Below are 21987 nucleotides of genomic sequence, written 5' to 3'. Positions count from 1 at the left end.
TAATGGCACAAGGACATTGTGAGGGGGTATACATCCTAGCACCGGGAATAAGAGAAGATAAGAAGGCACCACTATTGGAAAACCAATATTGTAAGACAGCCTGTGACTAAAGACTGGAAACAGGCCCCACAGAGACACTGATTGAAACCATTTACATATGTATTTACCTATGGGAAAGGTAGCTGGATTTGGATGAACAGAGAGGCTTCCAGAAAGAAACTGGAAGTAAAGGCTGAGTCCTAAGACACGAGAAAGGAGAAGGAAATTCCTTGACCTCTCCCAAAGAAGGGGGTGGGAGGGGGGGGGGGGTGGATGAAGGTTCACCCTGAACAAGAAAGGGAGTCAAGACTAGGGGTTTTAAGCCTGGGCAGAGCCATCCAGGCTCTCAGGTGACCCTCAATGAGATGAATGCTGGTATATGCCTAACTCTCAGTAAGCCTCTAACTTAATCAAAGGTGACCAGAGCATGGCCAAAGAGCTAAAGTGTTCAGGAACAACCAGAATGACCAGGACCAAAGTGACCAGAGTGATCAGAAGTGACACAGAGAAACCTGAAGGACCAGAGGGAAGGCTCTAACCCAAGACATTCAATGCCACAGACACCCAGAGGTGGGAGGAGGCCCTGTCACCTGAAGGGAGGTTTATATAAAGGGTGGTAAAACAGATGGTCTCATTACCAAAAGAAAAGGTAGGCCTAGAATCCGATACCTACTAGGATCTGATCTGAGAAAATGGAGACCCCATAGAGGTAGGAAAGTGAAACCCAGAATTAAGATTCCAAGGGATGACATAAAGAAAAGGGAACTAGGTAAAATTAAAATAAAACCTTTGGATAGATATGTATCAGGATGGAAAATATTGTGCACTATGGATATGGAAAGTGTGGTGCATATATTTTATATGACTGCTTGGAAAAGTTAGGAAAGATTTTAAATCATCTGTGTTGTGCATTTTCTTACAGGCTGCTAGTTGAAGTTTCTAGGCCAGTGTATCGCAAACTGTGTGCCTCCTGAAATTTCGGGTGTGTCGCATCACACTGGCGAGGAGGAGAGTCATCCACGCCGTCTGCCTGCCTACAGGATGTACCTCTCATGGCGAGAAGTACATCCTGTAGGCAGGCAGCCGGCGCAGCTGACTCTCCTCCTCTCCCTGCACCTCCCTGATCTCTGTAACGGCAGGGTCTAGACAGACGGGCCTCCACGCATGCGCTAACGTTAATGCGATGACATCACACATGCACATAATGTTATCACATTGACTTCCGGGTGCCTTCCGGCCGGGGCACTAGTTTTAGTGTGCTGCTGGCTGGAAAAGTTTGCGAGACGCTGCTCTAGGCATTAGGGCTGTCTGCTATTGTTTGATGGTGTTACTGTTGGCTATCCTATCTAGTTTCAATGGGGATAGGAGAGTCAACAGGAATTCACCTTCTTAATGGCTCCAGGAGTCCATTGGAAACCAAGCACATGGGCTTCAGCATCTTCTGGAGGCCATGTGAGTGAGAAGTCAGCTTAGATTGCTTGAATCTCTGATGGGGGAGGGCTCAGAAAGTAGCCTTATATGCAGAGGGAATTTAAGGGCTGGGAGATGACTGCAAACTTTTCTTTTGGAAATCCCTTCCATCTGATCAGAATCCAACCAACAAGGAAAATTCATATTCTAGTGTTTTTCAGGATCTGGACTGCATAACTGAAAGCTTAACGGGAAAGTTCGGAACTGGACTTTGTTTTGCAATGTTTGTGTTTCACTGTTCAAGAGAGTACATCTTCTTATTCAATGAAAGAAGTAAAGTTGGAGTTTGGATTTTAAACACTGGTGTGGTCTACATTATTTGCAGGCGTGAGAGGAGTGTCTGGTGCTTGCTTGCTGTGGGACTCCAGCCTATAAGTTGGTCCCAGCTCTGGTCCTAACAAATAAAAATAACTTTGTGTGCCCCTTCCCTGCTAGTGGATAAAAGAGAGGGTTACAGATAAAGGTAGGGAGCCCCAGGTCAAGCAACTTGGCAAGGAAATTAAAATCCAAGACCTGGGTAAAGCGAAGAAAAACCTAAGGATTTTTTTTTAGGCCTTGTGCAAGGGAAAGACTCCACTCTAGAAAGAACCATTACCCATAGGTTTCAAGAAAAGCTTAAGGCTTATAAAGCCTTCTTGTGAATCCCAATCCTTATATGTAAAAAAAGAAACTTGGTCCTAGGAAACAAATTGAGTAATGTAAATAGTATTAGGATCATAGGAAGGGAGAAATGCGATAAAGTGGCTTAAGAAATTTTCACTAGTAATAGGATCAAAAGAGCCAGGGTATGTGATAGTTTAAAGTCCTGTCAGGCCGTATAAGAGGGAGCTCTGGCACCCTGATAATATCTTATAGTAAGGAAATGGTAGTTTCTCTTTAAATAAGCAGGAAACTGCAACTCCCACAAACTCTTGCTAGGTCATAGAGATTCCAGGTCCCAGGAAAGAGAAGGGAGGACAGGCAGGTGAGTCTTTCCTCAGAAAGTGGGCAGAAGAGTAGGGAAGCCTGTTGCCTACACAGGCAGATGGCTGTCCCTTAAGCAAAGGAGGTGGTACTGTGTGGGAAAATGGTTACCTTGTTTTGAAATGTTGAAATGAAGACTTTGGTGTTCTTTAACAGTGGAGATGAAGGACAGGACTGAAAGGTGAAGTTGAGTTATGTCCTGTCCTATCCGGGGTGTGGTGGCTGTTCCACTGAGTTTCTGGTATCGTTCGGGTTAGGAGCACAGGTTCTTCTCAAACTGTTTTTGAGTTTTCTACTGTGCTCACCCGAATACAAGAGGAGCCTTTGATTACCAGACTCTGAGCCTTTTTGGCTGCACTAGTTTCAGCTTGGACTTTAATGTCCTACTTGAATGTCTGAGGCTCACTTTGATTAATACTTCTAGGAGTCCAGTTTTTCAGTACAGCAAGGTGTAACTTGAATGTTTGCCAAGTCAGTGTATACCCTGAAGAAAACCACAGCATGATGGCTGTAACGTCAGTCCTACCTAGGGTTACCAGATTTTCCATCCGGTAAAAGAGGACGCATGACCCCGCCCTGTTCTGCCACAGGACAACCCCTGTCCGCCCCCCAACTCCACCCCATTCTGCCCCTAGGTCTGTCCCATTCCGTCCTCCAAACCCAGTCCCACACACACTTCGTCTCTTTGGGCCAGGGCTGGAATGCATCTGCACATGCGCAGATGCACTCCAGTCCTAGCCCCGATCTCACCAGCTTTTCAAAACCCGGACAAAGTGCTGGGTTTTGAAAAGCCGTCCGGTCGCCCAGACATGTCCACTAAAAGAGGACATGTCCGGGGAAATCTGGATGTCTGGTAACCCTAGTTCTACTTGATCAGACACAGTGAGATCTGGAAAACTACAACAAGCATGATGCCATCCACAGAAGCCTAAGAGAACATATTACCTGATTACCTCTACTACCTTGGTGAAATTAAATTGATTACCTCTCAAATTTCAGATTCAGTATAAAATTCTGTTCATTTTCAAGGTTATCACAAATTCAGTACCATATGTTATTCCTGTTTAGGAGATTTTTTAAGATCAGCAACATCCAACTTATTAGATGTTTCTTCTTTCTGGGCAGTTCACCTGGAGAAATAGGCTCAGATTCTAGTAATGGTGTCCCGAAGTTTAGTGGTGATAGGCATCCTAATGCCATTTAACTAACCAATCAGGATGCACATTAAAAAAAAAAAAAATCTATGTGGTGAACGGTGCCTGAGTTGCACGCAGGGCTAACTAGGCTTCAGCTAGGGCCTCAAGATCAAGAGGGGCCTACATTCAAATTGTTAGCAAAATTAAAATTACACTATTCTAAAAACAGTGAACACTAAAACACTGAACCGAAAATAAGGAGAAATTCTACACTTCGGGATCGGAACCGGCTCCGGCCGCAACAGGGCGCCGACTCGGCTTCTCCCTTTCTTTTTCTCGCCCTGGGAGGAGGATCGGGGAGGGAAAGACGTTAGTCTGGAAACAGCTGAGCAAAGCCCCGCCCCGCGGAGAGAGAGGCAAAACGTGGATCCGTCAGGACAGGGCGGCCCAGACTGCCATCGGGGGGGGGGGGGGTTTAGTGGAAGGGGGATGGGAGGCTGGCAGGCTGGCATCGGAGGGGGGTGGGGGGGTTTAATGGAAGGCAGGCAGGCAGGATGGCATAGGGGGGTGTTCAATGGAAGGGGAAGGGAGGCCGGTGGGCATCAGAGGGGGGGGTGAGGTGAGGAAGGACGCACTGGGGGCACTATGGACATAGGAAGGGGCAATGTTGTGTGTTATGTTTGATTAGTTATTGTTACAAGTACTATATATGGTGCTGAGAATAAATGTCCAAATAAGTGTTCTCGACTTTTTTTTTTATTTATTATCCGTGTCACATTTTTTATAAAGGTTAGTACCAATAACAACATGTTTCATTTAACATATTGATATATATCACAGTATGATGTATTTTATTATCTCTCATGTAATTTACAAACTTAAAAATGGGAGGTGAAAGGGCCTCATAAGTGGAATAGCCTAAGGCCTCTTTTCATCTAAATCTGGCCCTGGTTGCATGCCTACAGAAGCGCCTATGCACACCTAAGGATGCCTGAGGCCAGTGTGGGCGTGGTGTGTGCCGAATGTAGCCTTAGGTGTCCTTAGGCTACCCTAGGCACTTCTGTAGATGCAAGACAAGTGCCTTAAATGTAGGCCTGTAAAATGCTGGCCTACATTTAAGACATCTAACAGCTGCGATTCTATAAATGGCCAGCTGCTGTTTATAGAATCCAGGCCATAGAGCCATAGAGCTTTGGAATACTTTACCACCAATGTTAAGAGTATCTAGAACTTTGAGTCAGTTTAAAAAATTGTTAAAAACCCATTTGTTTCAATTTGCCTTTCTAGATGTAGCAGCTATTTAAGATTAGAACATGACTTATACAATTTATATTAATGCCAACATGAACTCGCAGGCCTTGAGCATGCGTAGATGCTCAAGGCCCAGCAGAACAGGAGGCCGATCTTTGGACACCGGCACCAAGCATAGGACATGCCGGTTCCGGTGCCCAGGTGCCGGTAAGAAGCGGCGGGGGGGGGGTGCTCAATCGTGTCAGGGGGGTGCCGGATCGCGGCGGGGGTGCCCAATCGCGGCGGGGGGGGGGGGGGGGGTGCCGGATCGCGGAGGGGAGGGTGTCGGATCGCAGGGGGGGCCTTCGGGGTGAGCAATGCCAGTTCTCGTGGGGGGGGGAGAACCTATCAAAGCAAGTTTCCATTATTTCATATGGGGAAACTCGCTTTGATAAACAAGCATTTTGGATTACGAGCATGCTCCTGGAACGGATTATGCTCGTAATCCAAGGTACCATTGTATATTAGTTGTGTTGATAAAAATTTGTAAACAAAGCCCTGCCAGCTGAACATCTTTTTCTCTAGTTCAGCAGCCAGAACTTTGATTTATAAGCAAGGAATAAGCTAAATATTGCAGTACTGAGGCTTGTATGGATGCTGCGGGGACAGTGGTCACGGGGACAGGGCAGGGACAGTGGTTGCAGGGACGGGGCGGTGACAGGGACAGTGGTCATGGGGACGGGGACAAATTTTTCCCCCCATGTCACTCTCTAGTCTGAATTGTATTTTTGGACACCAGAAAAGTTCAAAAGTATGCATAAATACTTTTACAAGTCACATGATACAACAATAATACAACCTAAGAACTATTTACGGTATATGTTTTTCTGGTCAGGTGACATGAGACTAGAAGAATTCTTGGAATGCTTTTCTCTGCATCATTTCACATTCTCCTGAAGCTCATAACTAATTATCCCTACCAGAATCTGCTCAGGTGTTTAATTATTCCAATTTACTTTATGCAGCTGCTCCAACATATCAAAGAAATGAGTAATTCTGCAAGAAAACACATTAACAACCAACTGTTATCTGGAAAATCATATTCACAGGGAAGCCAGAAGAATAAGGTTCTCTGCTCTTCTGCTTTGCTAAGATCTTGAAAGAATTAAGTTTACAACCCATTTGCTAAGTTGTAGAATTAAAGGAACGATTTAAAATGTATTTGATCAGATTGTTTAAAGTATTGTACACTGAAAGGCATTAAGGGATCTGTTTACTAAACTGTGTCAAGTGTTTAAGGTGGCTTTTAATTCATGCTAATGACTAGATACATGCATTTTTTATTCAATTTTCTATACTGTTCTCCCAGGGGAGCTTCGAACGGTTTACATGAATTTATTCAAGTACTCAAGCATTTTTACCTGTCTGTCCCACAATCTATCTAATGTACCTGGGGCAATAGGTGACTTGCCCAGGGTCACAAGAAGCAGTGTGGGTTTGAACCCGCAGCCCTAACCATTGTGCCACATTCTCAGACATAGTATGATAAAAGATAGCATAGCTACCATGTACAAGCCAGCTGTGAACCTATGACGTTCAGGTTGGACGGTGGTCACCTTCCAGGAGGAGCTATTTTATAGCTACTAATGCCTAGCTGTGTCTTATATGTCTGGCAATTTGTGTTTAGCAGCATCAATCATTTTGAAAAGTTGGCATCTGTGCCGAACACAACAAAATATATTAGAATAAAAAGAAGCAAAGAAACATGTGATGGGGACCTAATTACTAGAGTGTGTTAATATTTTACTATGTAGTAAACACAAGGGTTGACAAGGCAACACTCCAACCTACTTCATACCCAGTGCATTGGAATCTGTGTATTAGATGTTATTTGGTAGCACATTCTGGAGCCCTTTTATTAAAGTTTAGAGTGTGCTAAATGCTAAAAAGCTAATAGGTTTAAAATAGGCTTAGCATTTAGCGCATACTAATTCTGTTAGTGCATGCCCCTTTAAAAGTTTACTTAGGGCTATGCTGTTAGCAGAAATGTGCAGGCCTATTATGTTGATTGTAGGCTTGTATGTTTTATTTGATTTCGTTTGATACATTTTTGTTTGTTTTATAATTCTTTTAGGGTATAACTGGACAAGAATAACCTTGAAGCAAGAGGAAACAAGTTTGCCCCGAGCTGGTTCCTGCTGAGTCAGTCAGGGAACAAGAACTAAAATTACTCCCTCCTTGGATGCAACGGAGGAGATTGCTCAATATAGAAGATATTCAGCACCCACAGAGCTGGCACTTATGACTTTTTTTTGACCATGTTTCTTCTGCCTCCAAGACACTTCATTGGCTCCCCAAGGCCATTAAATTCTCTAGTCTAGAAGGATTCTTAATACCTGCTCCCTTCCCTATTGTTTTTTTTTCCCCTTACATGTTTTCTTTTTCTTTACATATTGTAGTTCTAGCCCTTCTTTCCCTTTTGTCTCTGTTTGTAAATTTATTTATTTATTTTTAGTCTTTTAAAGTTAGTATTTTAGTTAATAGACGGTTTTAACATTTTTGTACACCACCTAGAAGGTTTGATTAGGCAGTATAAGAAATTTTAAATAAACTTGAAACTTAAAAAAAACCTCTTTGATTTGAGACCACAATATTTGAATGATAAATTGAAACAATATAGTCGAACTAGAATGTTATTATGGTCATCCTAGGATATGACCTCATTCTTTCCAACTCCTGCTGAGACTTAATATGTTGCAACAATGAAAGAGGGGTTTTTTTTTTCTCAGTCAGCTCCTTCCTCATGGAATTCCCTAACTCTCGAGATGAGACTCAATAAAGGCTGCATGCAGTTCAGAAAATTATCTAAGATTTTTGGTTTTTAAAAAATATTGCTCTTAACAATACACAAACCTAGAACTGACTGTAAACAAACCGCTGCAAATTATCTTAGCATAACAAGATCTCAAACACCCGAGACACTACTTGAACATGTTTCGTGTCCTTACTGGGGTGAAGTGTTCATCATCGGTCTTGTTTCTAAATTTATATTATTTAGTGCAGGCAAAACCTTAATTTACCTATGCGGTGCTATAATTAACATCAAGAAGAACACTTAGCTTGTGGCCCGACCGCTACCCAGCCGTTTTACTGGCAAGTTTCCTCCGGGGCTGATGCTCTTTCAAATTTCATTTATTATCTTTACTTATTAAAGTCCGGTATTCATGGAGGCTCTCCTCGCACCACACCGTGACACGTTAAAGTGTTTGAGGTCTTGGTATGCTAAGATAATCTAGAGTGGTTTGTTTGCAGTCAGTTTATGTACAAGTTGAACAAACTGTTTTTCCATTGACAGTCTGGATCTGAACAATACATGACATGCTCATTGATGGTTGTTTGATCTTGTAGCTTTCACTGTTATGGCTGCTTTCGTTCTCTCAGGGGTCTTTTCCAAAGCCGCGGTAGCAATGCAACTGTAATAAATACAGCAAAGCCTGTAGGAACCGAATGGGCTTTGGTGCATTTTACAACACCCCCCACATACATTTCTGGGTTGTTATACACCTACTTTACACCAATATTCTAAAGTGAACTAGTATATTTAAGTACACTTTCAGAATTATTTTGGCAAAACTACCCACACAAAATTAAACCTGTTACTCGGTGTGGAGAGTTGTACCAAGATAATGTCTCTGCTTACAGCAAGGCTTAGCAACAGAAGGAGTAACTGTTTCCAGCTCTCTCTTACAGAATGTTCAAATGTCTTTTTTTTTCTATGCTCGCTGTGAACTTTTCTGTCTGTAATTCATCGTCTTCAGCTGTAATTATTGATCTCACACCCTTAAGATTTATCGATTCATGTAGCAAGTTTTTGTTTGACAGAGGGTTTGTAGAGAAACACTTTGTAGTTCTCACTGTGACTTTGATATAGTCAGTACTGAAGCTCATATCTGCCATATAAGGCAATCATACCCTTATTTGGCAGACTGGCCCTGCATGGTGCATCCTCATGTACCACTCAGAATTAGGCATTGTCATTTCCAGGATGGCAGCAAGAAGTCAGCAATGAGTGGGAATTGATTCTACCTCCAAATTCTGAAGCTATACTTGGGAGGTTCTAGGGATATCATGGGTCCACTTAGGCCCCCAGAGTATGAGGGGCCACTGAAAAGTTCTCAGCCCAACCAACAAAGTTGGGGCAGTCTCCATCGAGGGCTATACATTTAGTCCAGTGATTTTCCACTTTTTTCATTCCGTTAGAGTAGGGGAACAGTGGGGTGGCAAGGAAAGTTTGAACCCAGAGCGGAGACACCTGGCATTGCCAAACAGTGTGGCCCCTGCACTCCTCCTGGCACTGTTGTGCTGTGTGCTCCCCCCATCCCCAATGTAACCTTCCCGCACCATGCATCCTCCCAAATTGCACCGTCCCTCATGTTCCTCCCCTCCCACCCATATCTCTTCAAATCTTTGCTGCCTGCAAGAAGCATCTCTTACCTGCTAAATGAACAGAGAGGGATGAGGCTGGTGTGAGCAGAGGGTAAGAGATGCTGTTTGTAGCTGGCAAAAATTTGAAAAGGTATGGGAGGGAGAGGTATGGACAGAGGGAAAAGAGGTGCCAGCACCCAAATCAAGACAGTGTCTGGGGAGGTTCATCCCCCTTACTATGCCAGTGCAGTGGAAAGTGGGGGCAGAGGATCTATTGTGTTGCTCTATTGCTAATAGCCTTTTTTTTTTTGGTGGGGGGGGGGCAGGTCCTGGGCTTTATGCCTCTTCTTCTATGGCTCTCACCCTTCTGACTCTCTGTGTATTTGTCTGGGCTCCCATGCAGAAACATGCATATTTAATTAATTTCCTTTTTCATAGCTACTGATTTTTATTTTATTTTTTAATCTGTCAGCGTTCTCCTGTTTCTTTCTGTGACCAGCTCACTTGGAACCAGGGCTGGGATCTTGGCACCATCAGCCTTCATTTGCAGCTACCAAGGGATTTCCACCTATTTTATAATGTCCTCCCCCCCCTCCCCTCCTAACTTATCTAGTATATACAGATAGTCCTTTGGAAGGGAGCAATGCTCTAGAGATCCTTCTGGAATCCTGCACTCGTGAGCCCAGAATCCAGACACTAGGTGTCACTCTTGAGCAATGCCCACAATTCCTTTCCTCGGTCCCAGTCCAGCATCTCTCCCTCTCTTTCCCTTTCCCCTGCAGGCAGGGGAGGGGAGGGAGAGATTGGGGACTGGGATTTTGGTACCCCTTATTACCAGTTATTTTGGAGGGGGGGTGATTGAAGTAGAGAAGAGCTACCAGATCTTGAGTAGGGGGGGCAATGCAAATGTTGGCTCAGGACATTACAGTCACTTGAGCCAGCCCAGCAGATACTTAGCGTAGGAGCTTGCACATGACACCTGCACAGCACTGCCAGTAAGCTACTGGACTGGATACTAACTGAATTATTTAAACCTTGTTTAGGTAGAAGCACCACTCTAAAGACTAGCATTTGTTTTCTAGATCATGTTGTCTAGTAAAATACTTTGATAGGTATTCTTTGGTTGGTCAAATATCCTTTCATTTTTTAAATACATAATTTACCTCTTTCAAAAGTATTGCCAAAGATGCTTCCCCTCTCTGCCCACCTCTCTCAGAAATATCCCCTTGCACCATATCATTTCAATGGAAGATTAAACTGTTTCTCTCATAGTGACATTGACCAATGTTCTAGTGTTACCAAAGAACAAAAAATGTGCAGTGTACCAGAGCTTCATTTGTGGGGAAACGGCTTGGAATGCAGCTCCACCACTTATTGCCAGACACCAGAAAAACGAGGGCATTTTGCTCTACCACCTTCAAGCAGCCTGCAGGGAAGAGGAGGGTAGTTTGTGAGCCTGGAGCAAAGCAGAGAACAGTTACAGTCCGTTCTCATTATTCACACATTTCCAATATGCGAATTTGCATATCCATGGTTGCATCTATTGTGACTTATATTCCCCATTTGCACAGCTGTGCTTATGTATTCATGGACCTTTTCTTTCAAAAACAGCTTATTTGCTTTTACTTTCACTTCATTGTCTGGTGTTTGCATTCAGATAGTGAATTACAACCATCCAGAGAGTGAATTACAAGCATTTACAAGTACTCCAAGTAATGTCCCATGCAAGAACCTAACCCTATTTTCCCAATAGGTTCCATTGTTCACTTTCCACGGTTTTGAGGCAAAGTGTATTCTGCTGCAACCTAACCTCTGTTTTCCCATAGACTCAAAGTCTAAATGTGCACACAAAAGACAATCCTGAAATCTCAGTAAACATCAAGTTACCACCTGAATTGGAGAAATTCAACACACAAGTTCCTCAGAATGCCACACCAGATATACGTGTGGTAGCCGTCCTCATAGGAACATATTAATGTGTGAATATGTTATTTTATAACGTTTCATAACGCTTATAAAGTGCAAGTGCTTTAATAAGTTATATAATGGTCATTTTTTAAGAGTTACTGCAAAGGCAATAAATACTTAGCTTTGTGAAACTGGGTCTGCCTCAATCCCCACCGACGCGTTTCATAATTTCATCAGGGTCGGGGATAGGGAGAGCTACAAGAAAATAAAAAATGTTGTTAAACGATAAAACCCCCCCAGTGAAACAAGATTTTAAAGCTAAACAGTTACTGAGTGTCTTACCAGAGCAGTTCAAAATCTTAGCAAGATGCTAAATCCTTGTTAAAGATGCCGGGTTTGTAAAATGGCCGCGGCATGAAGGTGGCCTTAATAAACCAAAACCCCCAGATCATGTGACCCCGTAGTGACCAATAAACAGCTGATAGGACGTATTAAGCTAAATGTATGGGACAAAAACCAGGAAGAAAGCAGAATGAGTCATAAGGCCGTTGTTACCCAATCACTGGTCAGATTTAGACCATGGGGATACATTGTATTAAGCTGATACATCCAACGGAGTTATAAAATAACATATTCACACATTACTATGTTCCTATGAGGACGGCTACCACACGTATATCTGGTGTGGCATTCTGAGGAACTTGTGTGTTGAATTTCTCCAATTCTGGTGGTAACTTGATGTTTACTGGGATTCCCATAGACTCAGCATTTCCTTATTCATGATTTTGTGGCTTATGAACATTTTTGGGAACCACAGTGGCGTGAATAATGAGATCAGACTATACTGTAAGTACTGACTGTACAGTTCTTCTTGATGTGAACCACCTAGAACTATGTGGTGTGGCGGTATATAAGAATAAAATTATTATTATTATTACAGTAATCCCTAATCCAGTGTCCCACAAACTTTTCGGTGCGGCGGCACACTAAATCTGGTGCCCCATCCGGAAGGCCTCCAGAGGTTTGTGGACATCGATGGAATGACATCATGCGCAAGCATGACATCATCACATCGACATCCACGCATGTGTGGCGGCCCTGAACCTGCCACTTCGCTGGGGGGGGGGGGATCCTGGAGAGGAGGTGCGGGGAAAGGAGAGACGCCGGTGAGGAGGAGAGTTGTCAGGGCCGACTGACTACAGGATGTGCCTCTCGCCACTAGAGACATGTCCTGCAAGCAGTCAACCGGCACCTCTCCCCTTTACTGGAGTCTCGGGGTACACCTGGAATCTGCCGCGACACACAGTTTGCGATACACCGCCCTAATCCATCCCCTCTTCTCCAACTGCTTCTGGCCCACTCGAGCCTTTCTTGGCTCCACTTCCTTTTTACCTGCAGGCATCAAAATCAGCATTGTACATCAGTAATGTATATTCTACATATCTCACCAGTGACCTTGTACATGTCACATTATGCCTAAAATGCTCTCTCATCTGGAGTTTGCTTTTTTTGTCCAGGAATGGTATCGAATGCTAACACAAGGGTATCAGTTTTCTGCAAAGTCACCTCATTAAGGCCCCACCCTGTGAGTCACGTGACTTCCAGGGAACAGCTTTAAACAGGTAATTTGTGCCTCCAGGAAGCATTCTGCCTCTGCCTCTGCCTCCAGCAGCGATGGCTCACCTAGCAAAGAGCTTCTACGACCTCAAGGCTACCAATTTGGAAGGGGAGGCTGTGGATTTCAACCTCTACCGAGGAAAAGTCGTGTTGATTGAAAACGTCGCTTCCCTCTGAGGCACGACGACCAGGGATTACACCCAACTGAGCGAGCTGCAGAGCAAATATCCTCGGCGGTTTGTGGTGTTGGGTTTCCCTTGCAACCAGTTCGGCCATCAAGTAAGTAACCAGCTCAGCCGACCAACTTAGACGCAATTTTTCGTTTTACGCGCTTTAATCTTTTAAAAGAGGCAGGTTTTTTTTTTTTTTTTTCTCTCCAAAAATAGGTTAATCTCAGCATTCAACTTTAAACGTTCGTCTTTCAAAATGATTAATACGGCGACGTTGTTTTGACGTAGATTTCAAAATCAGCTCGACCCGGATGTCTAGCAAATTCTATAAACTCCAGGAATCTGATACCAGGAACAGACTCAGCACCAGGAAGTGGGGATCCCCCCCTCCCCCTCCCCCTCCATCAAGTGTTCTGACCACCTCTACAAATGCCATGTGATCACGTTTCTGATAAAGTTCACTTCTGGAAAAATCAAGATTTTTATGACACTTTACAGTAGGCAATGATTTACTAGTAATAAACTACTTTGAAGGACAATATTTTAGATAGATAACGAGTTCACCGTCGTTTCATTATTACGGGCTCCTTTTACGAAGCTGCGTTAGCGGCTTCAGCGCACGAGACTTTTCATCACGCGCTAGCCGAAAAACTACCGCCTGCTCAAGAGGCGGCATGTATAGGCAAGGGCGGCCGGCGGTTTAACGCGCGCTATTACGTGTGTTAAACCGCTACCGTGGCTTTGTAAAAGGAGCCCTATATTGCAGAGCAAAACAAAGCTCATTGAACAAATAAGCTTGCAGGCTCCTTTGTTTCACTATGAGGAACCTAACTCATATAACATACCTTCCAAATAAGGAGTGATTGTTATTATTATTATTTTTGCGCAATCTAAGGAATATATCTTTGAATGATCTCGCATAACATTTGGATGTAATCCGAGACAGAGTAGTCAGATATCCTGCATTTGAAGAAAGATTATTTTACCCAGGTCAAAGGATTCTAATTTTTATTTGATTGTGTCCTCCAATTTGTTTTTGCAATGTAATATATATATATCAGTAGAATTCTAATATCCATCTCTCTCTCAACATGCTTCATGGTTCTTGCAAGTTGCTTGTACTAGTAAAAACATGCTCCCTGAGAATCGGAGAAAAAAAGTCACTTTTCAAGTTTAATGCCTCTTTATTCCATTTTATGTGGGTTTTTTTTCTTTCCATATTCTCAAATTGTCATCTAAATTTCTTCAACTACTTTTCATACTTTGACTTCCATTCTGTTGCATTGTAAAACCTGCTTCCTTTTCCTTATCCTACCCTACTACACCTCTCCCTAAATTTATCTCCTTAAGTTTTCAGTCATCGGTACTAAAAGGTCACTTGGACACACAAAGTCAGAGGCGTGAAGAAAGTACAAGAGGTTTATTACAGCATGCTGGACTCTAGTGCAGTTGACAGCCTGCCTACTAGAGCAGTGTTTTTCAATCTTTTTTGGGCAAAGGCACACTTGTTTCATGAAAAAAATCACGAGGCACACCACCATTAGAAAATGTTTAAAAAATTTAACTCTGTGCCTATATTGACTATATATAAAGTAATTCTCTTGAATAGGAATCAAATAAACACAAAGAAAGTATTTTATAATGCTGCCACCGCCAACAACACCATTGGCGGCGGTGGCACTCAATGGCTAAAGAGCCGCAGTTTGCCGGCCTAGGGACAACACTGGAGGGTGGCCAGCTGTGCACCCCCTTGGGACGTAAACCCGGGGTGGGGCAGACCGCCCCCCCCCCCCCACCCTGGTATGCCACTATCTGTACCTCACTCCCTCCCTATGACCAAAAATTCTCCTTTCTTCTATTCCCCGTGTACACAACCATCTCTTTCCCTCCCTTCCTCTCTCCAAAGTCCATGCCTTCTGTGTCCAAACACTCATTCCCTCCCCCACCTCAGCATCTCTTTCCCTCCCTTCCTCTCTCCCAAGTCCATTTCTTCTGTGTCCAAAAACGCATTCCCTCCCCCACCTCAGCATCTCTTTCCCTCCCTTCCTCTCTCCCAAGTCCATTTCTTCTGTGTCCAAAAACCCATTCCCTCCCCCACCTCAGCATCTCTTTCCCTCCCTTCCTCTCTCACAAGTTCATGCCTTGTGTCCAAAACGCACTCCCTCCCCCCTTTTGTGTTCCGTGTTTGCCTCCCAGCCCATCTTTGCAACTTTCTCAGCAAAACGAAGCTCAAGCCGCGAGGCTTGTCTTCTGCTTCCTGCCTGCCCTAACGCGCACAAATAGCCGAACGGAAGTATTCTCCGACGTCAGCGCTGACGTCGGAGGGCAGGCTTTGCTTAAGCCCTCCCTCCGACGTCAGCACTGACATCGGGGAACGCTTGCGATCGGCTATATGTTAGCTGCAGGGCAGGCAGGAACAGAAGACGAGCCTCGCGGCTCGAGATGTATTGAACTCCGCGGGTCCCCCGTCCAGCTCTCTCCTGTCCACGTGGGGCGGACCGCCCCTCTCCCTAGACTGGTGGTACTGCCCTGGTTGAAAAACACTGTACTAGAGTGTTAGAATCAGGAAATGCATGGACTTTTATGCCCTTTTCACTAAGCATACGCAAACTAATATATGCAAAAACTACAATTTTCATTTGTTACTTCTATAACTTTCTACAATTATTATTGGTCCTAAGCCAGCACTTATGATAGGTTCAGGGATACAACTTATAGTCCTATAGGAAACTAGCTCATTTCTCTGCTTATCTAAATCTTACAGTTCTAAATGTTACATGTACAGGAGGGTAGGGCACATCATGGCTCAAACTCTTATTTATTTAGCTTACAATGTGGTAAGGTAGGGACATACATTTTAGGCAGATGAGGTCAGTAGATTGTACACTGTTTTCAGCTATGTAGGCCAGAGCAATATTTTAAACAACAGTTAACCATTTCATGATCCTACAGTACAACTTCTCTTTGTCCAGGTCTATGTGGTTTTTTATTCTTGACGTGTCCCATGATCTTTTTTGCCTTTCAAGTTTCTCACTCTCTCCTCAGACAGGTCTCTTCCTCCTCCTTCTGCCAATGCTCTCTTCTTTGTCTACCCTGCCTGAACCTTGGTTTCTTCAGTTGTTTAATACAGGGTAACCAAAAATGTGTGTGTGTGTGGGGGGGGGGGTTGTATGGGGGGATGGAGGGGTTACCTGAAACCAAAATTCACCATTAGGTTTCAAACGAAACAGAAATTGGCTGTATAGATTGGGCCTGGCCTTTCCCACCTCCAAGCAGGAGTAGCTTGCCTTTCTGACCTCTTCCCCCATCCATTTTAACTTTAGAGTTATAGGTTAAATTAAATTTGATAACTGGAACACTTTGGTCTTAGAATTCCAGCCCAGCAACCTCAGATCCTGACATTTGGATCCCTTATACAGAGCTTCTGCCCCAGGACACCTAGCCCATAGATCCTTTTGAGTTTGCACCCATTGACTAGTGACACTGACCCAAGCCCTCCCCTCCTCCACCAGACCAGAGAGTTTCTGATCTCGACCCCCCTTGTCAAAATGGCTCCAATTCAGATTGCATCGCATAGGATGAGTTCAGCTGAACAGGTACCATTTTCTACAAAATTCCATGAGAGCTTTAAAAATTGCACACACAATTTAATTGAATAACAAGCCAATTAGCACAAATAATTGGGATCATAATAAGCAATTACGAATGCTAATTGGTTTTAATTGAAATGTACACTTCTAAATTTAGGAGCAGGATATGAGCCTAAATTTTACTTATGGGTTCAAAAAAGGGCATGGAGATGGGAGGGTCATGGGTGGATCTGGTTTGTTCCTTGAATTTACATGCATAGTTAGGTGTGAAGATTTGCACCACACTTTAGTTGGTGTAAATGGCTGCACTTTTGTTTTGTTTTTTTTAGGCACCAGTTTTTTTAAATTCAGGCCAAGGTCAGAAGCTTGCTGGCCTTAGAATCTTAGATAAGAGGATCTGTAGCTTGTGTTAGAGCAAGGGTAGGGAACTCCGCTCCTCGAGAGCCGTATTCCAGTCGGATTTTCAGGATTTTCACAATGAATATAAATTGAAAGCAGTGCATGCAAATAGATCTCATGCATATTCATTGGGGAAATCCTGAAAACCCGACTGGAATGCAGCTCTCGAGGACCAGAGTTCCCTACCCCTGTGTTAGAGGGTCTTTAGCGTGGGAGACCCAAATCGTTTCTTTATTAGAAGATCAGGGGGAAAATATTACTTTCAATTATATGTACGTTGAAAGTACTTTTCTTGATTTGTTATATGTTCAGCTTCATATGTAATGCACTGTTACTAATTGAAAAAAAAAAGATCAGAGTTTCTGGTCTCCCCTATCTCAGACTCTGATTCAGGATACAGACTTGCTGAGGGAGGATATACAGTCTAAAGTGTTTTCTTTTTAAAGATGCCTTTAGCTGACAACATGATAGATACCATTCTACTTTAATAGTGCTCAAAATGTGACACTTATCTACTAGAACAGTGTCCACAATTATTTTTTTCTTCTGTCTATTACTCTTAACCTTTCCTACTCCCTTTTGTACTTACCTTCAGTGTTCCTTTTCTTTAAAAAAAATTGTATTTCTCCCCCCCTTCCTATTGTTTCTCAAGGCTCTGGTGAGCCAGTTAATCCAAGAATATCCGTTAATTAGTCATGTACATCTAATTTCATCAAAACTATTTGTCTCTATGTTATTTTAAAATATTTTGTAAATCGCTTGGTATCTTTGGATAAGCGTTTAATCAAATACTTGAATAAACTTGAAACATATTCCACACATGTGGGCCTAGTCAATATTCAGCTGGCACCAAGACAAAAGATCTTATAGAGTTCTAGCTGAATATCAGCCAGGCTCTATATAGATTCCAGCAGCCAGCTTCAATAAGACGCAAATATTAATTGCCAGTGCCCATAGAAGGCCCAGCATTGAATATCTGGGACTAATTTAGCAGGTAAAGATCAGTGTTTTAAAAAATGCTGACCAATGCCAGCTGAATACCGACTAGTACAGGGGTAAGCAATTCCGGTCCTCAAGAGCCGGAGCCAGGTCAGGTTTTCAGGATATCCACTATAAATATGCATAAGATAGATTTGCATCTCAAGGACGCAGTGCATGCAAAGCCATCTCATACATATTCATGTGGATATCCTCAAAACCTGACATGGCTCTGGCTCTCGAGGACCGGAATTGCCTAACCCTGGACTAGTATGTGTGTAATTGTGTTCAGCCCACCCCATTGCATCTTGGTATGTATTTATAGCAGGGCTGTGGAGTCGGAGTTATGGGTACCAGAAACAGAGGATTTGGAGTTGAAAGAGTTATCTGCCGACTCCACAGCCGATTTATAGAATAGAAATGATGCGTTTTCGTATAGTTGCCAAAATATTCACAACGCCCAGTATTCTAGCCACCTGAAACTAGGCCATTTTTCAGAATTATTACCTTAGAGTGCATATGGGACTAGATTCTACTGTATATATGGTGCTTAAAAAATATACTGCATGCTATTCTATAAAAAGCGCTCAGTTACACACCTTTTATAGTGCTTAGGCCTGGATTCTCTAAATGGCACCGTTGTCGATGGCTAACTTAAAAGCAGCTGCCGATTGTGTATCAATCATGTGACGGTGCCATTTAGAGAATCGTACCTTTGGTAAAGGTAGGCGTCGGAAATGTAGGCCAGGGTTTTCAAGGTCTACATTTCTGGTGCCTACCTTGGACGTGAATCGTGCCTACCGATGCCTAACACCACTTCCGGCATTAGCCATGTCTGCAGTGGTGTTAGGTGCCGGTAGGCTCTGGAGGCATGATTCTGGTGTGTGTATTTTTTTTTTTTTTTTAAGGCGCTGGTAGGTGCCTTGAAATTTCTTCTAAGTACCATTTTAAACAGTATTTTGGACTTAGGCGCCATTAGGGTGCCTACTGGCACTTAAATTAAGGTGCTGTTTAGAGAATACCCCTGAAAAGCCCCTGATCCTCCTCCTCCTGTTTTTGGACTTGTGGATCCCACACCTAAATTTACTTACATACAATTTAATGAAATCCAATTGGCACCAATAATTGTTTGTTGAGTTCTCAGTTTTTGGAGCTAAATTGTGTGCACAAATTGGATATATGCCAAATTTGTGCACACAATTTTAACACTTTTTATAGAATTTGGGGGATGATGCAGACATGCAAGCACCTCAACAGAATCATTGGAAGAGGAATGGATGTTTAAATGAAAAGGAAGTGTTAGAATAGGGGGTTTGGATGATATGCAAGAGGAGGTTTTGACTGCTGGAGTAGTGAGTAAAGCTGGAGTAGTGTAAAAGTAATGAGTAAAGTCGAAGTAGTGTAAAAGTATTTCCTCATGCTTAAAATGGTGAATAAGTAGAACAGCCTCTCAATGGATGAAAAATGATATCAAACCTTTACAAAATAAAGCTGGGGATAATCCAGTGACTCTTTAACCAATATCTGTACTTTGTGAGATTAGCTGGTTTTGAATAACCTAAGCAATACCATTTTAGAAAAATTCAAAGACTTAAGCTTACAAAGTGCACTATACCTAATCCAAAACAATTTCTGTGTTTTTCAACCTGCAGGAAAACTGCACGAATGAAGAGATCCCGAATTCACTGAAATATGTCCGCCCAGGTCACGGCTTTCAGCCCAATTTCACCCTCTTTCAAAAGTGTGATGTGAATGGGAAAGACACTCACCCTGTCTTTGCTTACCTGAAGGAGAAGCTCCCTGCCCCAGATGATGATCCCATCTCACTTATTACAGACCCCAAGTGTATTATCTGGAGTCCAGTGCGCCGATCCGACATTTCCTGGAACTTTGAGAAGTTCCTAATTGGGCCAGAGGGAGAACCATTCAAGCGCTACAGCAGGAACTTCCAGACAATTAACATCGAACCTGACATCCAGAGACTCTTAAAGCTTACCAAATAAAATCAATGTAATGTGAGTTTGTCTATAATGAGAAGAGCTTTAAGCTGTCTGCAGTGCTGATTAATAATAATAATAATTTTATTTCTTATATACCGCTGTACCGTGAGGTTCTAAGCGGTTTACAGTAGAAACAGAAGAAATGCAATAAGTAAGATTAATTAAGATGAAGAGAAAGTACTTAGAGTTCCCTGACTGTCCCAAAGGCTCACATTCTTGCTAAAGTACTTGAGAAAAATAATGAGTCATGGTTTTAAAAACGTATTCACCCACATTCTTTCATTAGTTATCAAAAGAACAGAAATATATATTTTTTAATTTTGAAATTTAATGCTTACTTTGTCTTGAAAAAAAAAATATGGGCACAAGAAATGAATTAAAGTAACATCTAGGGCTCCTTTTACAAAGGTGCGCTAGCATTTTTAGTGCACGCACAGGATTAGCGCACGCTAGCCAAAAAATTAACGCCTGCTTAAAAGGAGGTGGTAGCAGCTAGCGTGCGCGCTAAAACTACTAGTGCACCTTTGTAAAAGGAGCCCCTAATGTATGACCTAGTTGATAAAAGAGAAACCTGGTTCTTCCATAGTATAGACCAGTGGTTCCCAAACCCTGTCCTGAGGGATCCCCCAGCGAGTCGGGTTTTCAAGATATCCCTAATGAATATACATGAGAGAGATTTGCACATAATGGAAGTGACAGGTATGCAAATCTCTCTCTCATGCATATTCATTAGGGATATCTTGAAAACCCGAATGGCTGGGGGTCCTTCAGGACAGGGTTTGGGAACCACTGGTATAGACAGTTCAGAGGTACTTTAATGCAGCAGTTCTCAAAATTTAACAGGGGACTGGGGATCAGTTTTTATCATTTTTAGAAAGCTAAAGAGGGTAGGGAGGTATAGGTGCAAACCCTGAGAAGTACTGCTCTGCGGCCTGTATTATATAGTACTCATTTTAAAAGGTAATCTACAAAATGGTAAAACTTACTCTCCCCCGATATTCAAAGCTATTTGACTGACCCAGAAATGGCGCTTAACTGTGAATATTCAGTGTGAGATAAATAGTTATCGCCACTGAATATTCACACCAGCAAAAAAGCTAACTGGCTATATCGTGCGATAACCGCTAATATTCAGCACCGACCAGCCGATTTAGCAGCCAAATCGGGCCACATAAATAGCAGGACTATCTTTGGTTTCTGTTAACTGGCCAGTACTGAATATTGCCTGTTAAGTTAGGGCCAGATGTTCAATTCAAGTCGCTGGAAATGGCCTGGCATTGAGTATCTGAGGTCAGCACCGATTGCGGGACTCATGCGGGCTGCATCTAGTGGTCTGAATATCGGCCCCACTGAAAACCAACCACCTTTAGGGAATGCTGTCTTCCACTTCTCTGCTGATCTAGAGAGGACGGACAGTTCAATGAGGAAGCCTGTAAGAATGTAATTTTAGAGATATGATGACAACCTGAGAATGCGAGGAAAACATGAGACAGGTGATTTAGGGCCAATGCTTCTGTCACTTTGGGTTTTTTTTTTTTTACAGAAGCCCCTCTTCTACAGTGAGGCACTTCTGGTAAAATCATTATTATAAATGGTGTCAAGTCAAAAGCGCGCCGGGACAAAGGCACGTGCAGACAATTGAGCGCAGTGCGAAGGCGCGCGCTGCACAAAATTACTGTTTTTACGGCTCCGACGAGGGGTGTGTGTGGGGGGAACCCCCCCCCCACTTTACTTAATAGAGATCGCGCCGCGTTGTGGGGGGGTTGTAACCCCCCACATTTTACTGAAAACTTCACTTTTTCCCTGTTTTTAGGGAAAAACTTAAGTTTACAGTAAAATGTGGAGGATTAAAACCCCCCACAATGCCGGCGCGATCTCTATTAAGTAAACTGGGGGGGCTCCCCAACAAAACCCCCCGTCGGAGCCCCTAAAAACTGTAATTTTCTTCGGCGCGCACCTCCGTCTTGCGCTCAGTTGTCGGCACGTGCCTTTGTCTTTCGCAGGGTTGTCTGAACCATTATAAATTACCTATGAATTTCACATTTTTTAAAGCAGAAACTTA

General features: G+C 43.1%; 1 protein-coding gene across 1 annotated transcript; it reads left to right on the top strand.

The window, feature by feature from the left end:
* The first annotated feature begins 12799 nt into the window (after nucleotides 1–12799).
* Nucleotides 12800–20345, top strand: GPX2 (glutathione peroxidase 2). The gene is made up of 2 exons (XM_033953040.1): nucleotides 12800–13067; nucleotides 19578–20345. The coding sequence occupies exons 1-2, from the start codon at nucleotides 12846–12848 to the stop codon at nucleotides 19926–19928; spliced, it is 573 nt and encodes a 190-aa protein (XP_033808931.1). The 5' UTR covers nucleotides 12800–12845; the 3' UTR covers nucleotides 19929–20345.
* The last annotated feature ends 1642 nt before the right edge of the window (nucleotides 20346–21987 follow it).

The sequence above is a fragment of the Geotrypetes seraphini genome, chromosome 7 (genome assembly GCF_902459505.1).
Source record: "Geotrypetes seraphini chromosome 7, aGeoSer1.1, whole genome shotgun sequence".
In the NCBI taxonomy this organism is placed as follows: domain Eukaryota; kingdom Metazoa; phylum Chordata; class Amphibia; order Gymnophiona; family Dermophiidae; genus Geotrypetes; species Geotrypetes seraphini.
Note: the sequence above shows the minus strand (reverse complement) of the source record. Positions and strands in the feature narration are given on the sequence as shown.